The sequence below is a fragment of the Emydura macquarii genome, unplaced genomic scaffold (assembly GCF_026122565.2).
Source record: "Emydura macquarii macquarii isolate MOO-44397 ecotype Brisbane River unplaced genomic scaffold, CSIRO-AGI_Emac_v2 contig_705, whole genome shotgun sequence".
Taxonomy (NCBI): Eukaryota; Metazoa; Chordata; order Testudines; family Chelidae; genus Emydura; species Emydura macquarii.
This window is the reverse complement of record NW_027130842.1, coordinates 16549032-16571054: the sequence shown is the minus strand read 5'-3', so window position 1 is coordinate 16571054 and position 22023 is coordinate 16549032. Positions and strand designations below refer to the sequence as shown.

Sequence of the window (22023 nt, the reverse complement as noted above, 5' to 3'; positions counted from 1 at the left end):
CGGGACTCGGTCGGGAGCTGGCTGGCTGGGAGAGAGAGTGCGAGGCGCGGGGAGCGAGGCGCGCGCGCGCGAGAGAGAGAGAGAGAGAGAGAGAGGGAAGGAGGCGGCGGCGGCGGCGGCTGCTGCCTGGGAGCGGGGCAGGTAACTGGGCGGGGGTGAGCGAGCATGGGGGAGGGGTGCGCTGTCGGCCCATCCACGTGAGGGGAGCGACTCTGGCAACCCCTGCGTGGGGGGAGCTGGGCGGAGGGGGAGGGTGCGGGCGGGGGAGCCGGGCTCTGGGCGGGGGGGCTGCACGGGGGAGCAGGGCTGCGTGGGGTGAGTGTCAAGGCATCATGAGGCAGGCCTAGAAAGAATTGGAAGAGCAACTAGGAAAAAAAATTAAACTGCACCAGCAGCGGGCCAAACAATCAGTGGGGGGGGGCCACTGAATGATCCAGGTACCAAAGGAGCACTCAAGGAAGACAAGGCTGTGGTGGAGAAGCTAAATGAAATTTTTGCATTAGGTTCCAGGATTGATCCTGGCAATTATAGGCCAGTAAACCTAATTTCAGTACCAGGCAAATTGGTTGGAACTGTAGTAGAGAACAGAATGATATGTTGGGAGTTAACATGGCATTGAGAAAAGGGAATCATGTCTTACCCTCAAAGAATGCTAACAGATTGGTATCAACAAACATGTGAACAAGGGTGATCCAGTAGATATAGTGTACTTGGATTTTCAGAAAACCTTTGACAGTACTTCACGAAAGGCTCTTAAGCAAAGTACGCAGTCGTGGACTAAGAGGGTATGCTTGCTTATGAAATCTGTAACTGGTTAAAAGATAGGAACCACAGAGTAAGAGTAGATGGTTGGTTTTCACAATGGAGAGAGGTAGATATTATGAGGGTGTCCTCCAAAGGTCTGTGCTGGGATCTATGCTATTCAACATATTCATAAGTGATCTGGAAAAGGGGGTGAACAGTGAGGTGGCAAAGTTTGCAGATGATTAAAAAATTACTAAAGATAGTTAAGTCCAAAGCTGATTGCGAAGGGTTACAAAGGTTTTTCACAAAACTGGGTGACTGGGCAACACAATGGCAGATGAAATTCAATGTTGATAAATGCAAAGTAATGCACATTGGAAAACATAATCCTAACTATGTATACAAAATGTTGGGGTCCAAATTAGTTGTCACCACTCAAGAAAGAGATCTTGAAGTCATTGTGGATAGTTTTCTGGAAACATCTGTCCAATGTGTAGTGGCAGTCAAAAAAAAAAAAAAAAAGCTAACAGAAGGTTAGGAACCATTAGGAAAGGGTTAGATAATAAGACAGAAAATATATAATGTATAATATATATTTATTAATAATTTATAATAAATAATAATATAATATAATATATATATGTGTGTGTGTGTGTATATATATATATATATATATATATATATATATAGTGTCACTATATAAATTCATGGTACTCCCACACCTTGAATACTGTGTGCAGTTCTGGTTGCCCCATCTCAAAGATATATTCAAATTGGAAAAAATACGGAGAAGGGCAACAAAAATTATTAGGGATATGGAACAACTTCCATATGAGGAAGAAGAAAGAAGACTGGGACTGTTCATCTTAGAAAAGACAATCGAGGGGGTTATGATAGAGGTCTATAAAATCATAAATGGGGTGGAGAAAGTGAATAAGAGAGTTTTATTTATTCCTTCAGATAACACAACCAGGGGTCTCCTGATGAATTAATAGGCAGCAAGTTTAAAACAAACATAAGGCAGTGCTTCTTCACACAATGTCCAGTCGACCTATGGAACTTGTTGCCAGGAATGTTATGGAGGCCAGGAGTACAACTGGGTTCAAAAAGGAATTAGATAAGTTCATGAAGGGTAGGTCCATCAATGGCTATTAGCCAAGATGGTCAGGAACGCAGCCTCGTGCTCTGGGTGTCCCTAAAGCTTTGACTACTGGGCTGGGCTAAATGGACCATTGGTCTGAGTGGTCTGACTCAGTACGACTATTCTTATGTTAGGAATCTGAGGGCAGTATGGTGGCGGGGGAGGAAGGGGAAAGAAAGTAAGGAGAGCAGGGCTATGGGGCAGGGTAGTGGGGAGCTGGTAGTACCCCAAGTTTAAAGCAACTTGCAAAAGGCTACAAACCCCACCTGGCTTGTGCCCACATTTTGCTCCTTGGTGATGAGTAAATGGTCCCAGAAAAGACATTTTGCCCTGGTTGTTTTAAGATCAATCTTTTAACAAAGGCTTGGCAGGTTGCCTTGAATGGAGATGCCCTTCTCCTTGATGTTCATGAGACATTGGCGTTAAATAGCACTTAATAAGGGCAACAAAAATAACCAGTCTTAAGCAGCCTGACTAAAAATCACTTCCTCTCTCAGTTGTTCAGCTTTCACTCTGTTGCCTCTTGTGAGCCTCCTGCTTCGCTTGTTTTCCAGCCCCTGTGGAGTCTCCCAGGGTAGACAAGGCCTGATCTTCTAATGTGAAGGGGGTGAAGTAGAAATAAAAATTCTTTTAGATTTCATTAACATGTTTTCAAAAAGTTAAAAAGCATAAGGCTAATTTTTTCCTTTTGCATTGCATCTTTAAAGTGCCTGGTTATTCCCTCTTTGTTGTTGTGACATCTGGATGTTTCATAGCTATAACATTGTCTGAGACTAATGCTTATTCTTCCCTGCAACCCAAGATCATGATCCCAGTGATTCTGGGATTCTCCTGATTTCAGTGGAAAGGACTTGAAATAATTTTGGCAAATGGAGTATCATAACAACATGTCAGTTTGTCCCAAATTGTAACAGTTGACAGACCTAAACCCTGTGGTGAAAACAGGCAGAGTGCTACTACAGTTTTGGGTTGAAGACAGATCTGTTCTCCTGCCTAGAGTAACCACTTACTTAACTGTCCTTGTCCTCCTGCTTGAAGAAGAGCTCTGTAGAGCTCGGAATCATGTCTCTCTCACCAACAGAAGTTCATCCAGTAAAAGATATTGTTTCACCCACCTTGTCTGTCTTGTTCTTTTGAGCTGTTACGCAGTATTGACCCTTAGGGGACTGATATAAGGCCCATGGAAGACAAAGGAACAACGCTGACTTTGTTCTTGTGTTTTCAAATGGAATATCTGATGATTGTGAGGAACTGTATGTAGTGTTTTCTGTCACAGAATTACAGATTAACTGTGCTTACTGCAATTACAGACCATGATCAAGTGGTATTATAAAAATCTTTCTGAAAGGAGGATTAGGTCATACATTTCATAGTTTCTCAAGAAACAATAAAAAGGCAACAGTTTTCATAATACAGTCTGTCTTTTTCTTAACTCTTTAATTCTTAATAACCACTCAAGTTGTGTATTCTGCCCATGGTCATAAAGAATCCATGAATGAAGAGATTAGATACTACCTTTGATTAGGTTGGATGTTTTTAAAAATAAAAATAGAAAACAAAAGTTCCCCAAAGGGACCAATTGTTGGTGGCACTTGCATGTTTCACTGTGTTATCTATTTTGTTGAGGCAGCCGGGGAATTAAGTTTAGACCTAACTTGACAGTGTTTTTCTAACACTTCTATACTTCATCTGTTCCATCCATTTTAAAGAAGTGGTAATGACTTTCAATAAACAAGTCCACGTACAACATGATAGGAGTGGCCATGTATTCTCAGATTGTGAGATTTGTTAGTCCTGCAACTTCTTTGTTAAATGAAGAGATATAGCATAGCTCTTTATAAGGAAAATAATCATATCCCCACATTGCAAAATTAGACCTTGAACCTGCAAGCACTTGCATGTCAGAAGTCCCATTAAACTAAATTACTCATGTGCATGAATATTTTTATGAATAGTGCCTTAGGGACTGTTCTTGCCCCAATTGCAGTTAGGGAGGAAAAAGTCCATTAACTTCAGTGAGAGCAGAATAAAGTCCTTTGATACCGATCTTTAAGGCTACTGAGCAACTGTAATTCCCATTAAAGATGATCTCTTTTTTATTCTCCTGTTTTGAGTGGTTGGGGTTTTGTTTTTTGTTTTTTCTTACTTGTTACATTTTCTAAGGTAAGGGCTGGTCTTTCCTGGTTTTAGTTGTCTCAGACCATGTGTCAATTACATCAAGCAACTGCCCCTTTTTCTTGGAAGGAGTGGAATTGTATTAAGCAGAAACTAACAATTACAAAAAAAAGGGCACAAGTCCATGTTTTTTCCCCTTTGGAAGTCACATTAAATTAATTAGGAGTTCCAGGTGCTCAAAAACCCTCAGGATCAGGCCCATAAAGACCTTTCATATGGGAGCAGTGTCAATGGGTGCAAGCATTAGTTTGTCATTTTGAGTTAGTCAGATTTGTGGTGAGACAGTAACTTAATTTGACACTTGTTTACTTAAAAGACACTTACGTTTCAGTATAATTAGTTATTTACTGATACATGTTGGATAGTACTCATTTGTTTTTTAATTCATTTTAAGAAATCAATGTATTCAATATTGCAGCCTACATAACTATATCAATACAAACATCCAATAATACTTTCCCATAATAATTCTGCGTTGTTACTTCAGTGTACACAGGGATGTATTATAATTTTGTTTTGTGTGTATTTTAAGGTAACCTATCATCTCTGTATTATCAATATTTCTGGATTTGGAAGCTACCTTAGTATTCTCATGGATTCCATCTCTGCATGGGGAGAAGCATTCCAAATATTCTGGAAAGACTTTAAACATTTATTAAGATTTACCATAAAATGCTCAGTATTAGTAATATATATATACATGTGATCAAAAGTAGGAGTGGTTTTCCATTGTCTGATAATTGATTGCCGGATTTCCTCATGTATTGACTCCAGTGAGTTTCTTGTCTCATGGGATCCATCTGAATCCTTTTGATTACCAAAATTCAAACTGTAATGCACACAGAAAAATCACACTGCAAAACAGTGCCACCACTTGTGTAAAAAGTGCTACATAATATATATATGAATGGCAACACATCTTTTCTGGATTCCCATAATTTCCCCGTAGACTGTAACCTTCAAAGATGTAACTATTTATTTGTTGTTGAAAGCACTGTCAAGCAGATGGAAGTATAGATCCATTTCTTAAAACAGAATCCATTCTGGACAATAAAAACAATCAGATTACTATATATTGATGGTCCAAAAGCATGTATGATTCAGCGTAATGTCATGATTGAGCTGTGGAAAAATATGGTAATTGTTGAATAGCTGCTAAGATGTAGGAATGGAGACTTTCTAGAGGAAAGAGGTAATTTGAAAAATATGCACAGTAATATCAACTGCAACACAGTTTTATAAAGCACTGTTTTAAACTTTTATCGTTGTTGAAATGTAGGCAATCAAGTACAGTAATTTATGGATTTCTTAGGTTCTAGCTGTCAGTCATTTTAGTTTTCTGTATAAATGAATAATGCTTTTCTGATCTTGAGGGGAGAAGACAGAGAAATTTGCTGCAGGTTTTTATTATATAGCCAAATTAATAATTTTTGTTTGTACACCTACAGAATGTCATTGGTTGCTTATTGTGTATTTTGCTGTAGAAGAATAGGAACCTCTGTTTCAAGCACAAAAAGTGATCTACTGTGGAAAGGTATCAGTAAGCGCAGTTCTGTAAATATCAACCTGTTGAGCTCCTAAAAATAACTGTATTGCCACAATAAGAGGTATATTTAAATTATATATTGAACTTCACAAGGTGATATTACAAAAATATACATACCATTTGTAACCCCTAAATACTTTGAGATGATAAGTTCATATTTGCAGTATCTCTCCCATACCCCTAATATATGCCTATCACTAACCTTGTCAAACAGAGTTGTCATTTAAAATATCATTATGCTTCAGTGTTAACTTTTCATTGACATGAGTGGAATAGCTCACATCGCTCAGGCAGATAGCCATGCACTGGTTAATGCTTTGTTCATATCACGAAGGATTAGCTTCACAACCACAGAGGATAGAAACTTAATTTATTTGGGAGAAAAAACAAAAAAACCCAAAAGATTTTTAGAACACAAGATGGCAGTCTCCAAAAAATTACCATCTCATTAAGCTTCCATAAACTGATCTAATTCAATGTCTGCTTTTTCACCCTTAGAACCATAGGAACAAACTTATCCTGAGACTCTTAAAGTAAGGGGCAACATTTGAGTAAACTTAGCTCCTGTTTTCTTTTCCTGCCTACCTGCTGAAAGTAGCCCTACTACCCTCCCTTGTTACCCTCTACCTTCCTCTGCTTTCCCTCTGTAGAATGAGAACCCTCTGGATTCATAATCTCTCTGCCCCAGCATCAAAGACTAGATACTTCCATTCTTGATAGAGAGCAGACTTTGTGTTTCATGCCAGTTTTTTCCTTCCCTGTCAGTGACTTTTCCAGCATGTAGCTGCTGCTTCTTTTCATGCCAGAAATCTTTGAGAAGCCTGATCCATGCTATTTCTCTGGGGTGGGACAAGTTTCCTGAGGCAGTTTCATCCTGACAGTATGAGATGGGTCCTGTTGGGATTGGCTCCTCCCAGTAGTCATAGACCCTCTCCATGGGCTCCTTTGAAATCCAAAAAACAGGCTCACTTTGTTCCGGTATAAAAAGCCATAGAATTAAAGTGTAAAGCACTATAAGCACCAAGTACTATGTCAGCTATCCTGTTTAGATGACTGAATTATTGCAAAGGCAACTTCTTAGAGAGACCTTTGCAAGACTTGACAGTTAAGAGCATATATTTTCCTGTATTTATCCATATACAGCAGAGAGATCTCAGTGAAATTATTTATTTAAAGGAGGGATTTTCTTCATAGTTTATGGCAACAATCCAGCACTAATGATGTTGTTGGTCACTTGTTGCTGAGTTTATGAATGTCACCACCAAGAGAGAAGACAAATATACTGTTAGTAATAAATGATTTATTAGCTTATTTAGATGTGAGAGCAGGGAATTTTGTAATTTAAAATTAGAGGGGGGAAGAGTATAGAAAATAAGAATAGTTTTCAACTATTGAAGACATGGAGTCAGAAACAGAAAAACGAGTGTGAAAAACCTGTTCCATTCCTCTTTAAATTTTTTATAATCTTTGATGTACAATATCCAGAACTGATCAAATGCCTTACCTTTTTTGTAACAATTTGTATACACACAGTTTGTTTGACCTTGGGTGTTTTTTTGTTTTGTTTTTGTTTTTTTTTCTTCAAGGAAAAATTCCAAAATTAGCTGGATCATTTATTTTCGGGTAAGTTGTAACTAACAGTTACCCATCTAATTTATATCTTTTATTTAAATCTGAAGTTATGTGACTTTCCAAAAAAAAGATGTTGCTAAGGAATCTTTAAACATGAAGTTCCTTTAGTTTTATATAACTGAACATCTTTGCATATTTAAGTTACTGTCCATTAAAATCACTTCTCTTTCTCTGGCCTGGTGATTTGAGACACTAGAGTGGCCCCTGTAACATGTCAAACACTTGATTATAAAGAAGATCAATGTGTATATTGTATTTGATAAAATCTATTCTCTACAGAGCAAAAAAATGATTTACCTCAAAAGTTTTCAGCCTATATTTGTATTCTTCATTCTTTGCATTTGTATTTGTAGATCATACAGTGATCCCTTCTGGCCTTAAACTCCATGCCTATGACTAACACAGTATTTATACTCCATTTTCTTTTCTTTTTTTTTTAAAGAGGTTTTGTATTTATTACATATGAAGTTCTGGCCCTAAAGAAGTTACTGACACTTGATACTCAAGTTGTACAGCAAGAGAAATTGAAGTCCTATATTTACGTACCTACAGTTTCTTTAGATCCCAGTGAATGTGAAGGTAAGCTATGTAAGACTGTGTGCTGAGAGAGAGAACTGAGACAGCAGCTTTTCAAACATTGAATCCGATACTAGGATGGTAAAAGAACAAGAAATTGGTAAGACGTATGGCCTCTTAATAAACATGATGTGAGATTTTCTACTGTGTTGCTAAGAAGCATAGCACAGAACTTGGAGCCCAGTGTGGGAGAGAGTTAAGGTGACATTAAGCCATCCTTGTGCACTCCTGATCCTGGGCTGCTACAGGTGCCCTCTGGCATAATATAAGCCCTCCTTGGGCTGCCCTATGGACTTTAGGGCTGCCTGGAATCTCCACAGCCCCACATGCTGCAGTTCCACCCTTGACAGGTCCCCTCCTACTCCAGCACATGCCCTTCACCCGGACTTGCAAAGGGGTCCTTGGAGGGGGCAGCCGCATCTCTGTCTTTGACGGTGCTTGCATCCTGGGATTTCTCCCCCATCTGGGTACAGAGCTTTTAGGGCTTTTATATGCCAGTCTGGCCTTTTTACATGGCCTCAGGGGCTGGAGTGGGGATAAGGATCTTGACAATAATCTTTTAAAAATGCAATTGTTGGTGCTGAACACTATTCAGGCGTGCTGTCTTGCATAGCACAAGGCATGCATTCAATTTTCCCTCTTCCAGAGGCAAATGGTAAAGATGATTATTTATTTGTTCTCCTTTCTTTATTTTTTTGAGCATCATCTGACATGTATAACTAATGATCACTTAAACTGACATTGTTTCATGGACCTTTGAGAACAGACATTTTATCGTTCTTCTTATGATGGAATTGGAGTTGTTTCATCTTTTGTATTACCATAGTGTTAGAGTACAGATCTAATACTGTAACACAAACATATGTTTTTATCGTATCTTTTCCATATTATTTGGCCTCAGAGCTTGTGGCTCAGAATATGATTATCTCATAAATAAAAAGTACTCAAGTTATTATAATACTGTAATGTAGAAAATATGTTAGTTGAGCTTTTTATTTACTTAAATGTAATTTGCAAAAAAAGTTTTATTTAAAAATAAACAAACAAAAACCCTGTGGTCTTTTAAATAAAGCATCTTTCTAATGGAAAAGTTGTAGGGTTCTGGGGAACCCAATTGCCTCAGAACTTAGTAGGCTATTAAATCAATACAATTCTAGAATGGTAAAGCTCTCCCTCCTCCCACACACACTATTTTTATTCTTTTACATTTTAAATAGTGAGCATGAGTGGTGTCATTTTAGATGTAGAGATTGACTTTCCTAATCTCATTCCGTAGAAATACTGCATAACAGACTAGGAAGAGTATTTCCTTTTTCTAATTGTTCTCATCCAGTAGTATGAGAAGCAAAATAATATGGACCTACTGCATTAAAGGGAATGTAAAACTAAATATTTTAGTTACAGTACTGACATGCAGGCAACTCTTAGTCGGAGGGTGGCAGTAAACAACACAAATCATGCAGCATCCCAGTGAGTGCGTAGAGAAGCTTTGGTAATAAACCACTTCTTTTGTGAAAAGTTCTGGAGTCTTTAATGTCCAGGCAGAGCTGATAGGACCACAAGTCCTCATCTAAAAGACCCACACACAATAAATGCCTGATTCTCAATTTATCTACTTTTAAAGGATAAAGGCTTAAGTTTAACTCTGCTGTAACTTGTATTTATGGCTTTATGGAGACTGGTTATTTCAAACCTGAGCCTCAGATCTTAAGCCACTCCTCCAACTTAAAGAAAAAAAAAGTTAGTCTGTTGTCCTATTTATGTACATTAATTTTCCTTTTGACAGTGGAAGCTATGTCTATGTAAAGAGAACAACCTGAAATACAAAAAAGAGAAAGTATTCAATGTTCTCCCATAGTAACTGAAGAATTAAAAAAAAAAAAAAAAAAAACTTTTAAGATTGTTGGTTCCAGGGCATAATACTATAACAATTCCCTTATCAATCTTGAATAAGCCTATAATTTTTTCATAGGGATCACATACAAGGCAAGGAAAGCACTTCATAAAGTAGTGAGAAAAATACTAGAAACTGAAGCTAAAATTCTCCGGAGACCTTTTGATGGTAGGTATTAAGAGTGGAAATGTTTACTTGTTTGTGATTAATGTTCTTGTTTAGAAAAGTACACATCTATTACCCTTAGAAAGTAGAAGGATTTTTCTTGTGTCTGGTACTAGTTTGTAGTTATAATATTCCTACATATTGTAATATTTCATACCACTTTTACAAACAGATTGTTCAAAGGTAAGTTATATGCTTTATATTTGGATAACAACTGTTAGAAACATGCTAGGACAGAATTCTGCATCCTCTTTCAGAAGAGATTTGAAGCTTAAAACTTTTGTGATGCCAAAAGCATTGTTGAGTGAAGAAGTCCTGGAAGATTTTTCATTTTAGGAACTAGGTGTGAGCGTGTGACACTCTTCAGCAGGATTGTTGTTAGTGTTAATTGAAAGAAATGTAACCTCTTTGAAATAGTAGTGTGTGTGTGTCTGCTTGTTAGAGCACAGGACTTGGTATCAGGACTTAAAGGTTCAGTTCCTGATTCTCCCATCAGCTTGATGTGACATGTTGGACAAATAACTTTCTGTCTACCCTCATTTACCCATTTGTTAAATGGGTATAATATACTTCACAGAATTGTTGTAAGTGTGATTCAGTAGATTAAAGCCCAGATCCTGAGGGTTGCTGATCACCTCCAACTCCCACTGAAGCCAATGGCAGTTATGGTTGATGTGCACCATTCACAATCAGTTTTTAAATATAACTAAAGCATTTTGAGATCTTCATATTAAAGACTCCATATAAGTATAAAATATAAAAAAGATGAGGTGAAATCCTGGCCCTATTAAATTCAATTAAAAAAAAACTCCAACTGATTTCAGTAGTGCCAGGATTTTGGCCATTGTCTTCAGAAGATTACATTGCTTCCATCGTATTGGTCTATTATCAATTTTTGTATATTGTAGCACTTATTAAATGATTGCTGTATAAATGGTTATTAAGTAGTATTAATAATCCAGGGAATAATATTTTGGTTGGTAAATAAGGTGACTATGAAAGAAAAGTTTATTAATTTTAATATTGTATTTATGTGGTGTTTGATAAAGGACATATCAGTACATTTACAGAAGATCATGAACGTGCTTTGTGGGTCCTCTTGAAGAGAAGTCAATCAGAAGACAGAATCGTTCGACTGCAGGCAGTACAGCAACTGGCAGAGACCGGTCACTGGCATGGTAATGTATGCTGTGACAATTTAACTAATCTTGGAAACATGACAAGATCTAATTTAGTTGCTTTATGTTCATTGGCAAATACTAACACGAAAAGAGGCTGGTAGCCAAAGGAGAAGGCTAATGTTCTTTTTGAAAATGGTTTTCAAATTGTTTTATTTAAATTTTAATTTATTGCTGATTAAAGGCACCCATATGCACAAAACAGCATGTGTGGCTGCAGTGCAGACTTCCCCAGGCTGCCCCACCAGCGTGCCTCAATCTTGACCTCATCTAGACAAGAGAGGGTAGCTTAGTTCCTGTATCTTTAAATTCTTTTACCTTTGTGTTGAGACTGCCTGTTTTGGTGGTGCCTTTGTGATGTCCATTTGTCCACTAGGGGCAGGACTGAGGCTATCAACTCAATCCTTGAAGACCACTTAAGAGCTATCGGATAGCAGCCACTATAGGTCACTACCAATTTGAGCTAGATGTGATGTGACAACTGAGAATGAAAGATTTTTCATGCTATTATCATCCTAAAATACTGATTCTACTCTAATGTATTTTTTAAATTTCTATATGAGCTCAGAGAACAAGTGAAAACCTCCCCCACACTTAATTAAGAGAGCTTTTCTTTAAGGCCAATTTAACTTCATGTTCCTGTATTATAAATTACAGCTTCCAGCTATTTATTATAAATGTTAAGGAGCTTTTGCTTCTTGTGTTTATCCTTTTCAGAATAAAAGCTCAGTTTTGTTGTTTAGATTCTTTACAGTATGTTTAGAAAATCCCAGGGTTCCTGTCTTTATTTTTTCAGAGCTCAATTTCTGGCAAATGTGGGTATCAGTGCATTCTTTGCCATGTTAGCAGTGCTAAAACATATGCTTCTATTGTTCACTTCTGCACTCCAAAATCTTTCTCTTAGTGATAGAATTTTGGGATCTCTGTTTTTTTTTGTTTTTTTAAATACATTTATGTCTATGGAAGCTAATCCTGTACATCCAGACTTATTGGGGGATAGCCAGAGAGGTGTCATACTAGATCAGTTGCATATACAGCATATAGTCTTCCTGATGAAATGTGTTTTCTGATTTTTTGCTGGGGAACTAGAGGAACTTACACCTGCTTATGTTGTTAGTACATTTAGTTCTACATTGTCCACAGATATAGATACAATGCAAAGTTCAGGTACAGGGAAGAATCTAGACCATGACCTCCAGGGCAAAGTTAATTAGGTGAGAATGCAAAAAAGATTGAGATTTTGAACAGCTTATCAAATAAAGTAGGATATTCATTTTACTTAAAATCTTATTTTAAGTGCAGCATTTTTTCCCAAGCTTCTCCTGTTTCTTTCTCTCTGGGTAGAAGATGCACTTTAAAAGGATTCTAAATAATACTACTGACGAATGACTGAAGCAGGACTTAAAATCTATTACTAAAGTGTTCACTCTGTACCGCTGTCATGCTTAGGCCCAGAGATGGCTGCATTTCAGCAAAGGATGCACTGGGTGACTTTATTCTCATTTCTATTTTAGCATTTTTTAATAATAAAATGTTGAATGCATCTTGACTTAAAACTCATAATTTTTTAAATAAATTGTTCTTTTGGCACTGTTACTCTGTTTGATCACAGCCCAAAGCTCAACTTTAAAGTTTGAAGATCTGTTCAGCTGTTTTTGAGTTGTGTAACAGGGAATATAATTTCCCCTGAATTCTTTTTATACATAAGGGTGTCCATTCAGGATGTTCATGAAGCTTTAGGGTGTTTTGAGATGAAAGATTGATGAAACTGATGCTAAAAATATTACCTCAGTGGGTTGTTATGACTACAGAAAAGATGCTTTGAAACAGACAATTACAAGTGATGCTGGAAAATAAATTGAGCACTTGGAGGATCCAGAAGAACATACTTCCTCAGGGATCTGTTCTTGCCCCAAGTTTTTTGAACATATTTATGAATGATATGCTTCCTCCAGTCTCAAGCCATTTAGTTATATAGATTACATCTGCCTAGCTTCAAGAAACAGAAACTTCAAAAAGATTGAGGATAATTTGGCTAATGGCTAGTGCAAGAAGTGGAGATTGAGCCAGTGCATCAAAGACAGTGTCATCCTGCTTTCATCTCTACATGAATAGTAAACAATATATCTTTATTAGTGACAATGAGGAAGGATGTTCTGGTAGTTAGGACGCTAGCTTGGGATTGGGTGATTTTCATTCAATTCACTACTCCATCAGACTTCCTGGGGAATCTCGGACAAATCTCTTGGTGCCTCAGTTTCTCAACTGTAAAATGGGAATAATAGCATTTTCTTACCTCAGGGGTGGTTGGAAAGATAAATAAATTAAACACTGTGCTGTGGTCAGATACTATGGTAATAGGGAGCCGTATAAATACTGTGAACATTTGCCCAAAATTGGCCAAGTTTTATAAGCCTTTAAAAATGTCTATTTGCACATGCTCAGTTCAGACTTCATAGAGATTAGCAAAAATTTCTGAAGATTCTATCCTCATTGAGCATGCTCCAGCCCCTCACAGCTCCTATATAGGACAGGCACAGTTCATACAGAACAGCTGAGCATGCTTCAGCCCAAGATCACGAGCAAAACTGGACTTTCCTTGTAAGTGCAGCTATGGTGGGGAAGGGCACTGCAACTAAGAGCAGGGAGTCTCTTTCTCCTCTGCTCATAGTGACATCCCCTTCTTCCCTGACACCCAGGCAGCATGGATTGACTCAAGTTTTTTATCATTGAGGATAATTAATCATTGGAACAACTTACCATGGAATGTGGTAGATTCTTCATCACTGGGGGAAAAATAATCAAGTTTGGATTTTTTAAAACTTTTTATTAAGGCAGAGTTACAATAAAATGTTAACATGCTACATTGTACATTACTTATTATTTATTCATGATTAGGTTAATATTCAAAGAATCTGGTTTTTGTGGGAAGGGAGCGCCCTCCTCCACTGAGTACACTATAAAGGGTGACCATATTTTAAAATATCTATCCTCTTTTTGGCACTTCTCTTGTGTACATATGTGGTGTGAAAGCTTTTCCGTTACAAGGACAGTTTATATTTTATTATGCCTCCATTCCATAGGAAGAGGAGTTACATTTTTCCAATAATGCACAAAGAAGTGTAGCTGCTAACATTAAAAAACGTAATACATTTGTGTGATGCTTCCCAGAGGTACCCAGGGCTGTGAGGCATCTCACCACCTACCCTTAGTGTGGGAGTCTTATCTATGCCTGCTGTAGATCAGCCCCCTGAAACCATCAGACTCCAGCAACGCAAGCGCAGCCTTCCAGGCCTCTTGACGCCTTGATCTTTCTGTACAGTTTAGCGATAGGCACACAGCAACTCCTGAGTCCTCTGGGCATTCCCTGTAGTGTCCAGCCCTTATCCCCTGCACACTCAGAATTATCAAGCCTGTTGTTCCCTAAGGAAGTATACCATAGCTTACTGGTTGTACCTTTAAAGGACAGTTCTGCTGAATACACAGAACTTAGATATATTGATAGTGAAAACCAAGGGGACTGGGTGGATTCTCAGGTGCTGGGTCGGCGGATGGGGCTCTCCACCCTTGGAATCCCCTGGCGCATACTCCAGGCGGTGATGGCAGTCTTTCCCCCCATTGCTTGGACCTACCTTGAACAGGCCTGAGGGAGGATACTCCCGGCACGCCCCTCACCGCAGGCCCTCTGGAACTCTTCATTGGGCCCCTGCCCCACGAGCCCCCCAGCTGCTTCCTCCGCACGCCCCAAGCCAGCTGTGGGATCTGCAGCCAGTGTGCTTCCAAACCACACCATGGGCACATCTCCACACACTTCTGCTCCACACTCTCCGTTTCCTTGCCCTCATGTCCCGCCCTGACACCAAGTGGCGGGACCTCTTGCCACCTGTCAAGGGCGAGGAAGGCCCGGTGGGCCAGTCTGTATTCCATCTTGGTTCCACGGCCCGCTTCATGAAGCTGTGAGCACGGGCGTATACCTGGCACGGTTTACCCTCCTTTCCTGAAGCCTGTCCCTTTTGCAGCATGAGGGAGTCCCTGGCGCACATCTACCTGGAGTGCACCAGATTGCAGCCCCTATTCTGGCTCCTCCAGAACCTCCTCCTGAGGTTCTGGCTGCACTTCTCTCCGCACCTTCTGATCTATGCATGGGACCCATAAAGGCACGGGATCTCCTTGTCAATCTCCTCCTTGCCTTGGCCATGGCGGCCATCTACAACAGCAGGGAGAGAAGGTTGGCCGAGGAGGATCTCTGCGAATGTGGGGCCTCCTTTCATTTCTCCATCTGATCCTGTCTCCAAGTAGAGTTTCTCTGGACCATGTCCGCTGACTCCTTGGCTACCTTTGAGGAGCAGTGGACACTGTCCGGAGTTCTCTACTCGGTGTCCCTGTCAGGTTCCCTCTGTTTAGCCTTTTGACCATCATGGCCGTCCCTGTTTTTTCATTTGTTGTCCCCTGTAATTAATTGAGTCCAGGCTCAGTGGCTCCTCCCCTCATGCTGGGGGAGGAGCTTTTAGCTGTGGGTGGGCTTGTGCCTGCCCACCCCCTGGAGCTCAAATAGTACTAGTGTTCTAATTGGAGGGAATTGGAAAAGGCAGAGTAAACCCTGCACCAAGTGGGTTGATGAGGAGCAGCTGCTGGGCTTGTTAGCCAGGCACTATAAAAGCTCCCAGGAAGGAGGTGCAGGGGGGCAAACAGCCAGCAAAGGGAGGAGCTGCAGGAGGAGGGTGAGCTCCCTTGATGAGTGGCTGGAGCAGTGAGGCCCCTGGGGCTGTTAGGCCAGACTATATCTTGCTAGATAGTGGTGGGTAATATTTTGTAAATAAAGAGCACTGGTGGGAGCACAAAGCTGATGTCTGCAAGTGGTTTCTGGGCGCAGAGTACCTGGGAAGCAAGGAGGCCTTGTGCGAACCTACTACACTAAGAATATTAGAAACAAATGGTTACGTATAAAACAAAAGCATAACACTCTCTTTTTAGAGACTAAACTTAAGAAAAAAGTTATTTACCCATCTCCTACAAGAAAGCTTACATTTCCTCTAGCATTTTCAGCCAGCTTCTCATAAGATCAAGCCTGCTGACAGCTTGTCCTCTCAGAGTGAAAGAATCACTAGGGGTTCATCTGTACCTCAGATAGTTTCAAAAGTTCATTGTATCACTCCTAAACAGGGTAACTACTGCTGTTTACCTCTTCCTGCTATCTTCCTTCTTTGAAGATTTCACAATCCTTCATTAGCATTCAGTTCAGACTGATGAGTTGAGGCCCATTGTGAACCATACAACATGTCAACAGATAAATAGATAAACATTTCTCGTCTGAAAGAAAACCTGTTTTTCACCTTTGCTGGTGACCAGTCCCTAGACACAGACCTTAAGAACATCATTTTCTGTGTATCTACATAACTCCTTATGCAACATTTGTACATGTGTTTTGCAATGATATTGACGACTGGTGTGACACAGGCTTTATTAGAGACCTCACATGACTCCTTTTGGTGAACTAGAATGCAAATAGCAGACCCAGGGGATTCCTGTAACCCTTATGCATCTCTTGTTCTCTTTACCAGCTGGGTTACAATTTGTCATTTTGTTTAAAATGTAGATCCTATATTAGAACCTTAAGTAAGCAGGTCAAGGGATCTTTAGGAGTGGCATTTTGTCATAAAATAAATCTCTTTAATAATTTCTTCCCCAAACCATATAATCCCTGGACACAACCACAATATGTGAAATTGGGTTCTCTTTTTCCCACAACCCCTCCAGTGGAGTGCCTCCCTTGTAGCAAAAATATGATGGATCTTAACAGGAGTCAAATTTATAAAAAATGTCTTTGAGCTACACAAATTGAAGATGTCTATCCCTTTTCTCCTCTAGAGACCCACTCATCCAGATCAATTTCTTTGTCCAAATCCCTCTCCCATTTTTCATTTGGGTTGTTTTCTTAAACATCTTTTTCAATCAAAATTGTATACATCTTAGAAATTCAACCATTTGTTCCAGTTTGCTCCTGGGTCAACTTCTCAAATGTGCTTAAAGATTTAGATTGAGCCACTTTGTATCCAGATTTCACAATAAAATGTTTGACTTGTAAAAATCGAAAATATGGGATCTTTATATTTACATTATAACATATCTTTTGGTGTGTTTTCAAATCAGGACCCAGGAAGAGCTGTCCAAATTGAGTAATCTCTGCTCTTACCCAGACAAATAGTCACTTTGCTATTTTCTAGGGATAAATTCCTGATTACTAGTGAAAGTAGCTAAAGGAGAGGGCCTCAGTGATAGGAATTTAAAAAATTTGTCCAAAGCTTGCTAAGGTGGTCTGGATGAACTGGTGATTATTTTTTGTGACCTAAATTTATTTTTAACCCAACAATTATTATGAATAGCAATAGTTGGGCTCCAGTCTTGTTTGAATTTTAGCCAGTGTTAACCCAACTGATAACATCTTTTAATTGTGATTCCTAATAACAATAAGCCAAATTAGGGAAAGCTAGTCAACGCTACATTTTAGTCTTATACACAATTTTAGAATTCACCCTTTGCCTTTTTATGTTTCTATATGAATTTTAATAGCACATCCTGTCATGTTTTTAATGTCATGTCAGGCATACCAACAGGGGATGCACTGAAATAAAAACAGCAACAGTGGGAAGACATTCGTCTTTACTGAGGCTACCCTACCTAGCCAAGCAATTTCATATTTGTTCCATTCCTTCAAGTCTTTTATTATTTTATTCAACAGTGGTGGGTAATTTGTCTTTTAAAGATTTTTATGTTTCTCTACAATATTTATTCCTAAATATTTAAAGATTCCTTTGAGATCACATTTAAATTTATGTAGCTGACTACAGTTTGTTTTGATCCTTTCAGAAGTATTAATTCATAAAATTTCATATTGATCAGAGTTTATTTTGAAGTCTGATACCTACCCAAATTCCCAAGGCAATTGTTCTATAATTTTTAGGGAGGATTCAGCAAATATAATAAGACATCATCAGCATACAGAACTGTTTTGTGTTCTGATCCAGAAGGTGTTTTGATGCCCTTTACCAAAGGACTGTTTCTTACATTTATTGCCAATGGCTCCATTGCCAAAGCAAACAACAAGGGGAGATAATGTACCCCTAGACAAATTAAAACGAGGGGATGGATGCTACCTGTTTATCAACTCCCCTGAAACGCCTAGTTTAAACACATTTAAGTTATAACTTCAGCATATCTGCATAGTTCTTTGTGGGTTGTCCATATGTACATCTCACAAGAATATTAATGATCAGTGAATAATTAGTTTTCCAATGACATACTACACGACTTCTTTTAGATACAGATTATAACAGTAGTGAGTTAGAATACACTGAGCTGGTCAGGCCAGCTGAAACTTATTGCTAGATACCAGGAAGCCCCTTGCCTTCTAGCACTGGGATTCTTTTAGGGTTACAACTGGTTCAGAAACATCAGTGGTTCAGCTCTCTCCCTCATTGCCCTCAGTATTTTAGCCTTTTCTTGATAGTAGTGTAAATAGACAATCACATCTCTTGGTCTGGTGCCTTCTGGGGATCTGGGGAAAAGGGATCTATGAGCCCTCTAAGTATGAATGCAATCTTTATTACTCAGTTTTAATATGTCGTGGAAAATACCGCCCAACACGTCAAGCAGATTTCTCCCTTCAGTCTCCTCTGGAATACCTTTTATCCTTATATTATTCCTGCATTCTCTGTTTTCCATGTCCTCAAGCTTTAATTCTATTTCTTTTTCTCTCTTTTTTTTTTTTTTTTTTTCCAATTATTTGGATTCTTTCCAATCACTCGTTTAATCCTGTTTACACAGCTGATATTTTTCTGTTAATCTCAATTTCATTTTTTATATCCTCAATGTAAACCTGGAACTCTTCCCTTAACAAGTCCTTCAGGTCAGCCATTGTGATTGGTGCTGCTCCACCATCTCCATAGTTTGTATGAGGGAGGAAAGTTATTGTCTTTTGTGGCTGTCTTTGTTTTGTGGGATTTTTATCTTTGTACTAGAGGATTTTTCCTTTCCCAGATATCTAAATCTTCATGTCTTTCCTCCTTGATTGTTGCACCTCTCTCAACATGGCTGCTGCCACATTTCCTTTTGTTTTTCTGACCTTTCCAAAATGGCAACTGCCTTGCTTTCACCCCCAGCCACAATAATAGTTTTAATTAATTAAAAAAAAGATCATTCTGCTCACCCATTGTCTCTTTACAGGATAATGAGAGTCCAGTTCAACATCTCTAAGCTTGCAGAGTCATTTTTAATATGTTCTGCAGGCTGATGGTACTGGATTTTGTTGCTGGATTTTCTCCCCCAGAGGCTGCTTTCTGGGACTGGGAATTATCTGCCAGCTCTCTTCAGCCTTTTATTTTTTTTAAAAAACTGGCTTCACAGATGGTTATTCATATTTAGGGCACAGATCTGTAGATTCAGGGTGGCTTGTTTTTTTTTTAAATCTTCTTTAATTGTTTTGATTTATTCCCCTCTATTGCAGAGCGCTGGATTAAGCAATCATCCAGTCGAAACCAGTAAACAAGATGTTTTTCTAAAAGATATGCTGTAGTTTAGTGAATGAGGTAGAGGACTGCAGGAAGAGAGAGGACAGTCTCATGGTTAAGGCAATTGAATGCTACCCTAAGAATTCCTGTGTCTCAGAGTTCCTACGTGATGCTAGGCAAGTGGTTTAAACCAAATGTTTCACAGGTGGTCACTAATTGTGTGTTCCTCATGTTCTGAGTGCCAGACTTGAGACCTTGTGGTCTGATTTGACCTTAATCTCTCTGTTCCTCAACTCCCCTTCTGTGAAGTGGAGGTTATACCCCTCACCGCTGAGGAGTTTTTGATGATAGATTAATGTTTGTGAAGTACTCAGATACCATAGTGATAAGCATCATAGAAAACTTCATAAGGAAATTATTAATTTTGTCTTCTGAGCAGTGTTTGACTAGTGTGCAGTAAATAAGGTCTGAGGCCACACATTGAACAATGAATATAAAACAAAATATTGAATAGCTGCTTAGTAAGTGACCACTGTCTATGCGCTGAATGAGTCAGGGATCCTATGGAAAAATAGTATGTGATCATGTAATTAAAAACAGTATCATAATGCATATGCATTCTATAGGTTGCATATGCTACCTTAAATCTGGCATTTCCTAAGTTTTGAGTGTTTTACTTTACCACCTTAAATAATGTTCATTACATGTAGATTTTTGCGTGTAAGTCTTTGCACCAGCAGGCTGTAAGATGCTATGTTTCTAAGAATATTATATGTAGCATAATGCTATTCACAAATCTTTCAGATTGCAACCCAACTCAGAATTTTGTCTGAACCAAGACCACAGGCCTGAGTGCAAGCATAGCCTTGGTTTTTGATCTTTGTTTTTCTTTCAAAGCATTAACTCTAAACTCTTGCTGTTACATATGATTGATTGGCTAGTGTCTGAAGTTCTTTATTACAATGTCACACTTTGGCCTAAAAAGATTAATTAATGCCCTACAGTTAAAATATCATTTTAGTTTAGTATTGATTTGATGACCAATTTATTTTTCCACTTTAGATTTTGTGACTATAGAATCATGGAAAAGTTGTGTCTTAGTTACATGGATTGCAGTAATATTGTTCTATTTGTATTCATATTTACAAAGTACTGTGGAAACCACAACTACAATTAATTGAAATATTCAAGGGTAGTTTTGGTCCTAACATCTACATTCTCTTACTCCAGATTATCAGTATAGGACTGTTGCTCAAGCCTATGATCAGAGGACTGCGATTGGTTTGGCTCGGTCCAAGGATATTGATCTTCATTTTTTTCTGCCACCACCTCCCTTACCAGAAGTAAAAGATGTAAGTGAAAATGTGGGTACTAGTTGAATCTTGTCAGTGCTTTCATTAAGTACAGGAGCTAAAGCGGAGTTCTTTTAGCTAGCACTAGATAGCACTAGATAGTAAAATGAAGATAAATTTTTCAGTCCTGACATAGAAAGATAAAATAATAATGAAGTGATGTAATAAAATATATTGTCTTTGAAATGTTATGATATAGAACATAAAATGCTGCTGTTCTCTTTCTGATGTCTATGTCTAGTCACTTTTGGTGACAGAAAAGTCACAGAAGTGTTTTGAGGTGAGCTTTACTACTCCTACCCCTAATTTTATTTATAATTATCTTCACTCTGTCCCAACACCCCCACCCCAGCACATGTAGTATAGCACAATTAAAGGCTTGTCTCCAGTTACAGCGCTGCAGCCCCTTACCTCCGCTGATGGGAGAGCTTCTCCCATTGACATAGCACTGTCTGCACTGGTAGTTATACCAACACAAGGTTGTAGAGTAGACCAGGGCTAAATCCTACAACAGAAGCTTCATTAAGTTAGAGTTAATTAAGTTAGGTTGATGAAATGCAGTGTGTGTCAACACAATCAGTAAGAATCAGGGAAATAATGAGTTAAGCAAGCATTTCACATTCAGAACACACTCAAGTCACATCTTAACTTCCCAAACCACACTGATTTTACAGGTCCTTGGGACACTTTAGGTGCAGTTCTCCCACCCCTCCCGTCCCCTCTGCTCCTACCAACGATCAACTCCTTCAGCCTGGATTTATTAACAGTCTGGGCATTCTGTGAAGCCCATCTTCCTCCCAGGCATTTGGAGAGGGCTGAGTTCAGTGCTGGACGGGTTTGGTTTTATTTTATTCTTATATTAACTGGTTGGTATTTATTTATGTGTCAAGGGGAGTTGAACAGACCTTTTATATTGTACTGTGTGTTTAATATATGGAATGGGTGCTCAGGGCTGGGCAGCTGTAAAGGACTTTTGTAAAGCTAATAAAATGAATCTTTATCATAGGCAACATATCCATTCTAAGCTTCAAGACCTGCAAAATTAGATATGATGTGTAGCAGTAATGTTCTGTAGCTTTGCACTGTCAGGTTTATCACCCTGGGATTGCAATA

General features: G+C 38.8%; 1 protein-coding gene across 2 annotated transcripts in view; it reads left to right on the top strand.

Annotated features, from left to right (window-relative positions):
• Positions 1–105: 105 nt before the first annotated feature.
• The window catches only part of SERAC1 (serine active site containing 1), a 47505-nt gene continuing 25587 nt past the window's right edge, over positions 106–22023 (top strand). The window contains exons 1-7 of one of the 2 annotated variants that reach the window (XM_067542483.1): positions 106–141; positions 5509–5594; positions 7193–7229; positions 7681–7817; positions 9787–9876; positions 10923–11051; positions 20789–20910. In XM_067542483.1, the coding sequence (XP_067398584.1) occupies positions 5510–5594; positions 7193–7229; positions 7681–7817; positions 9787–9876; positions 10923–11051; positions 20789–20910 (600 nt within the window). In that variant the 5' untranslated portion in view covers positions 106–141; position 5509. Of the gene's footprint in view, positions 142–4696; positions 5595–7192; positions 7230–7680; positions 7818–9786; positions 9877–10922; positions 11052–20788; positions 20911–22023 lie in introns of those variants that run through there. The other variant, XM_067542482.1, reaches the window with a different exon arrangement.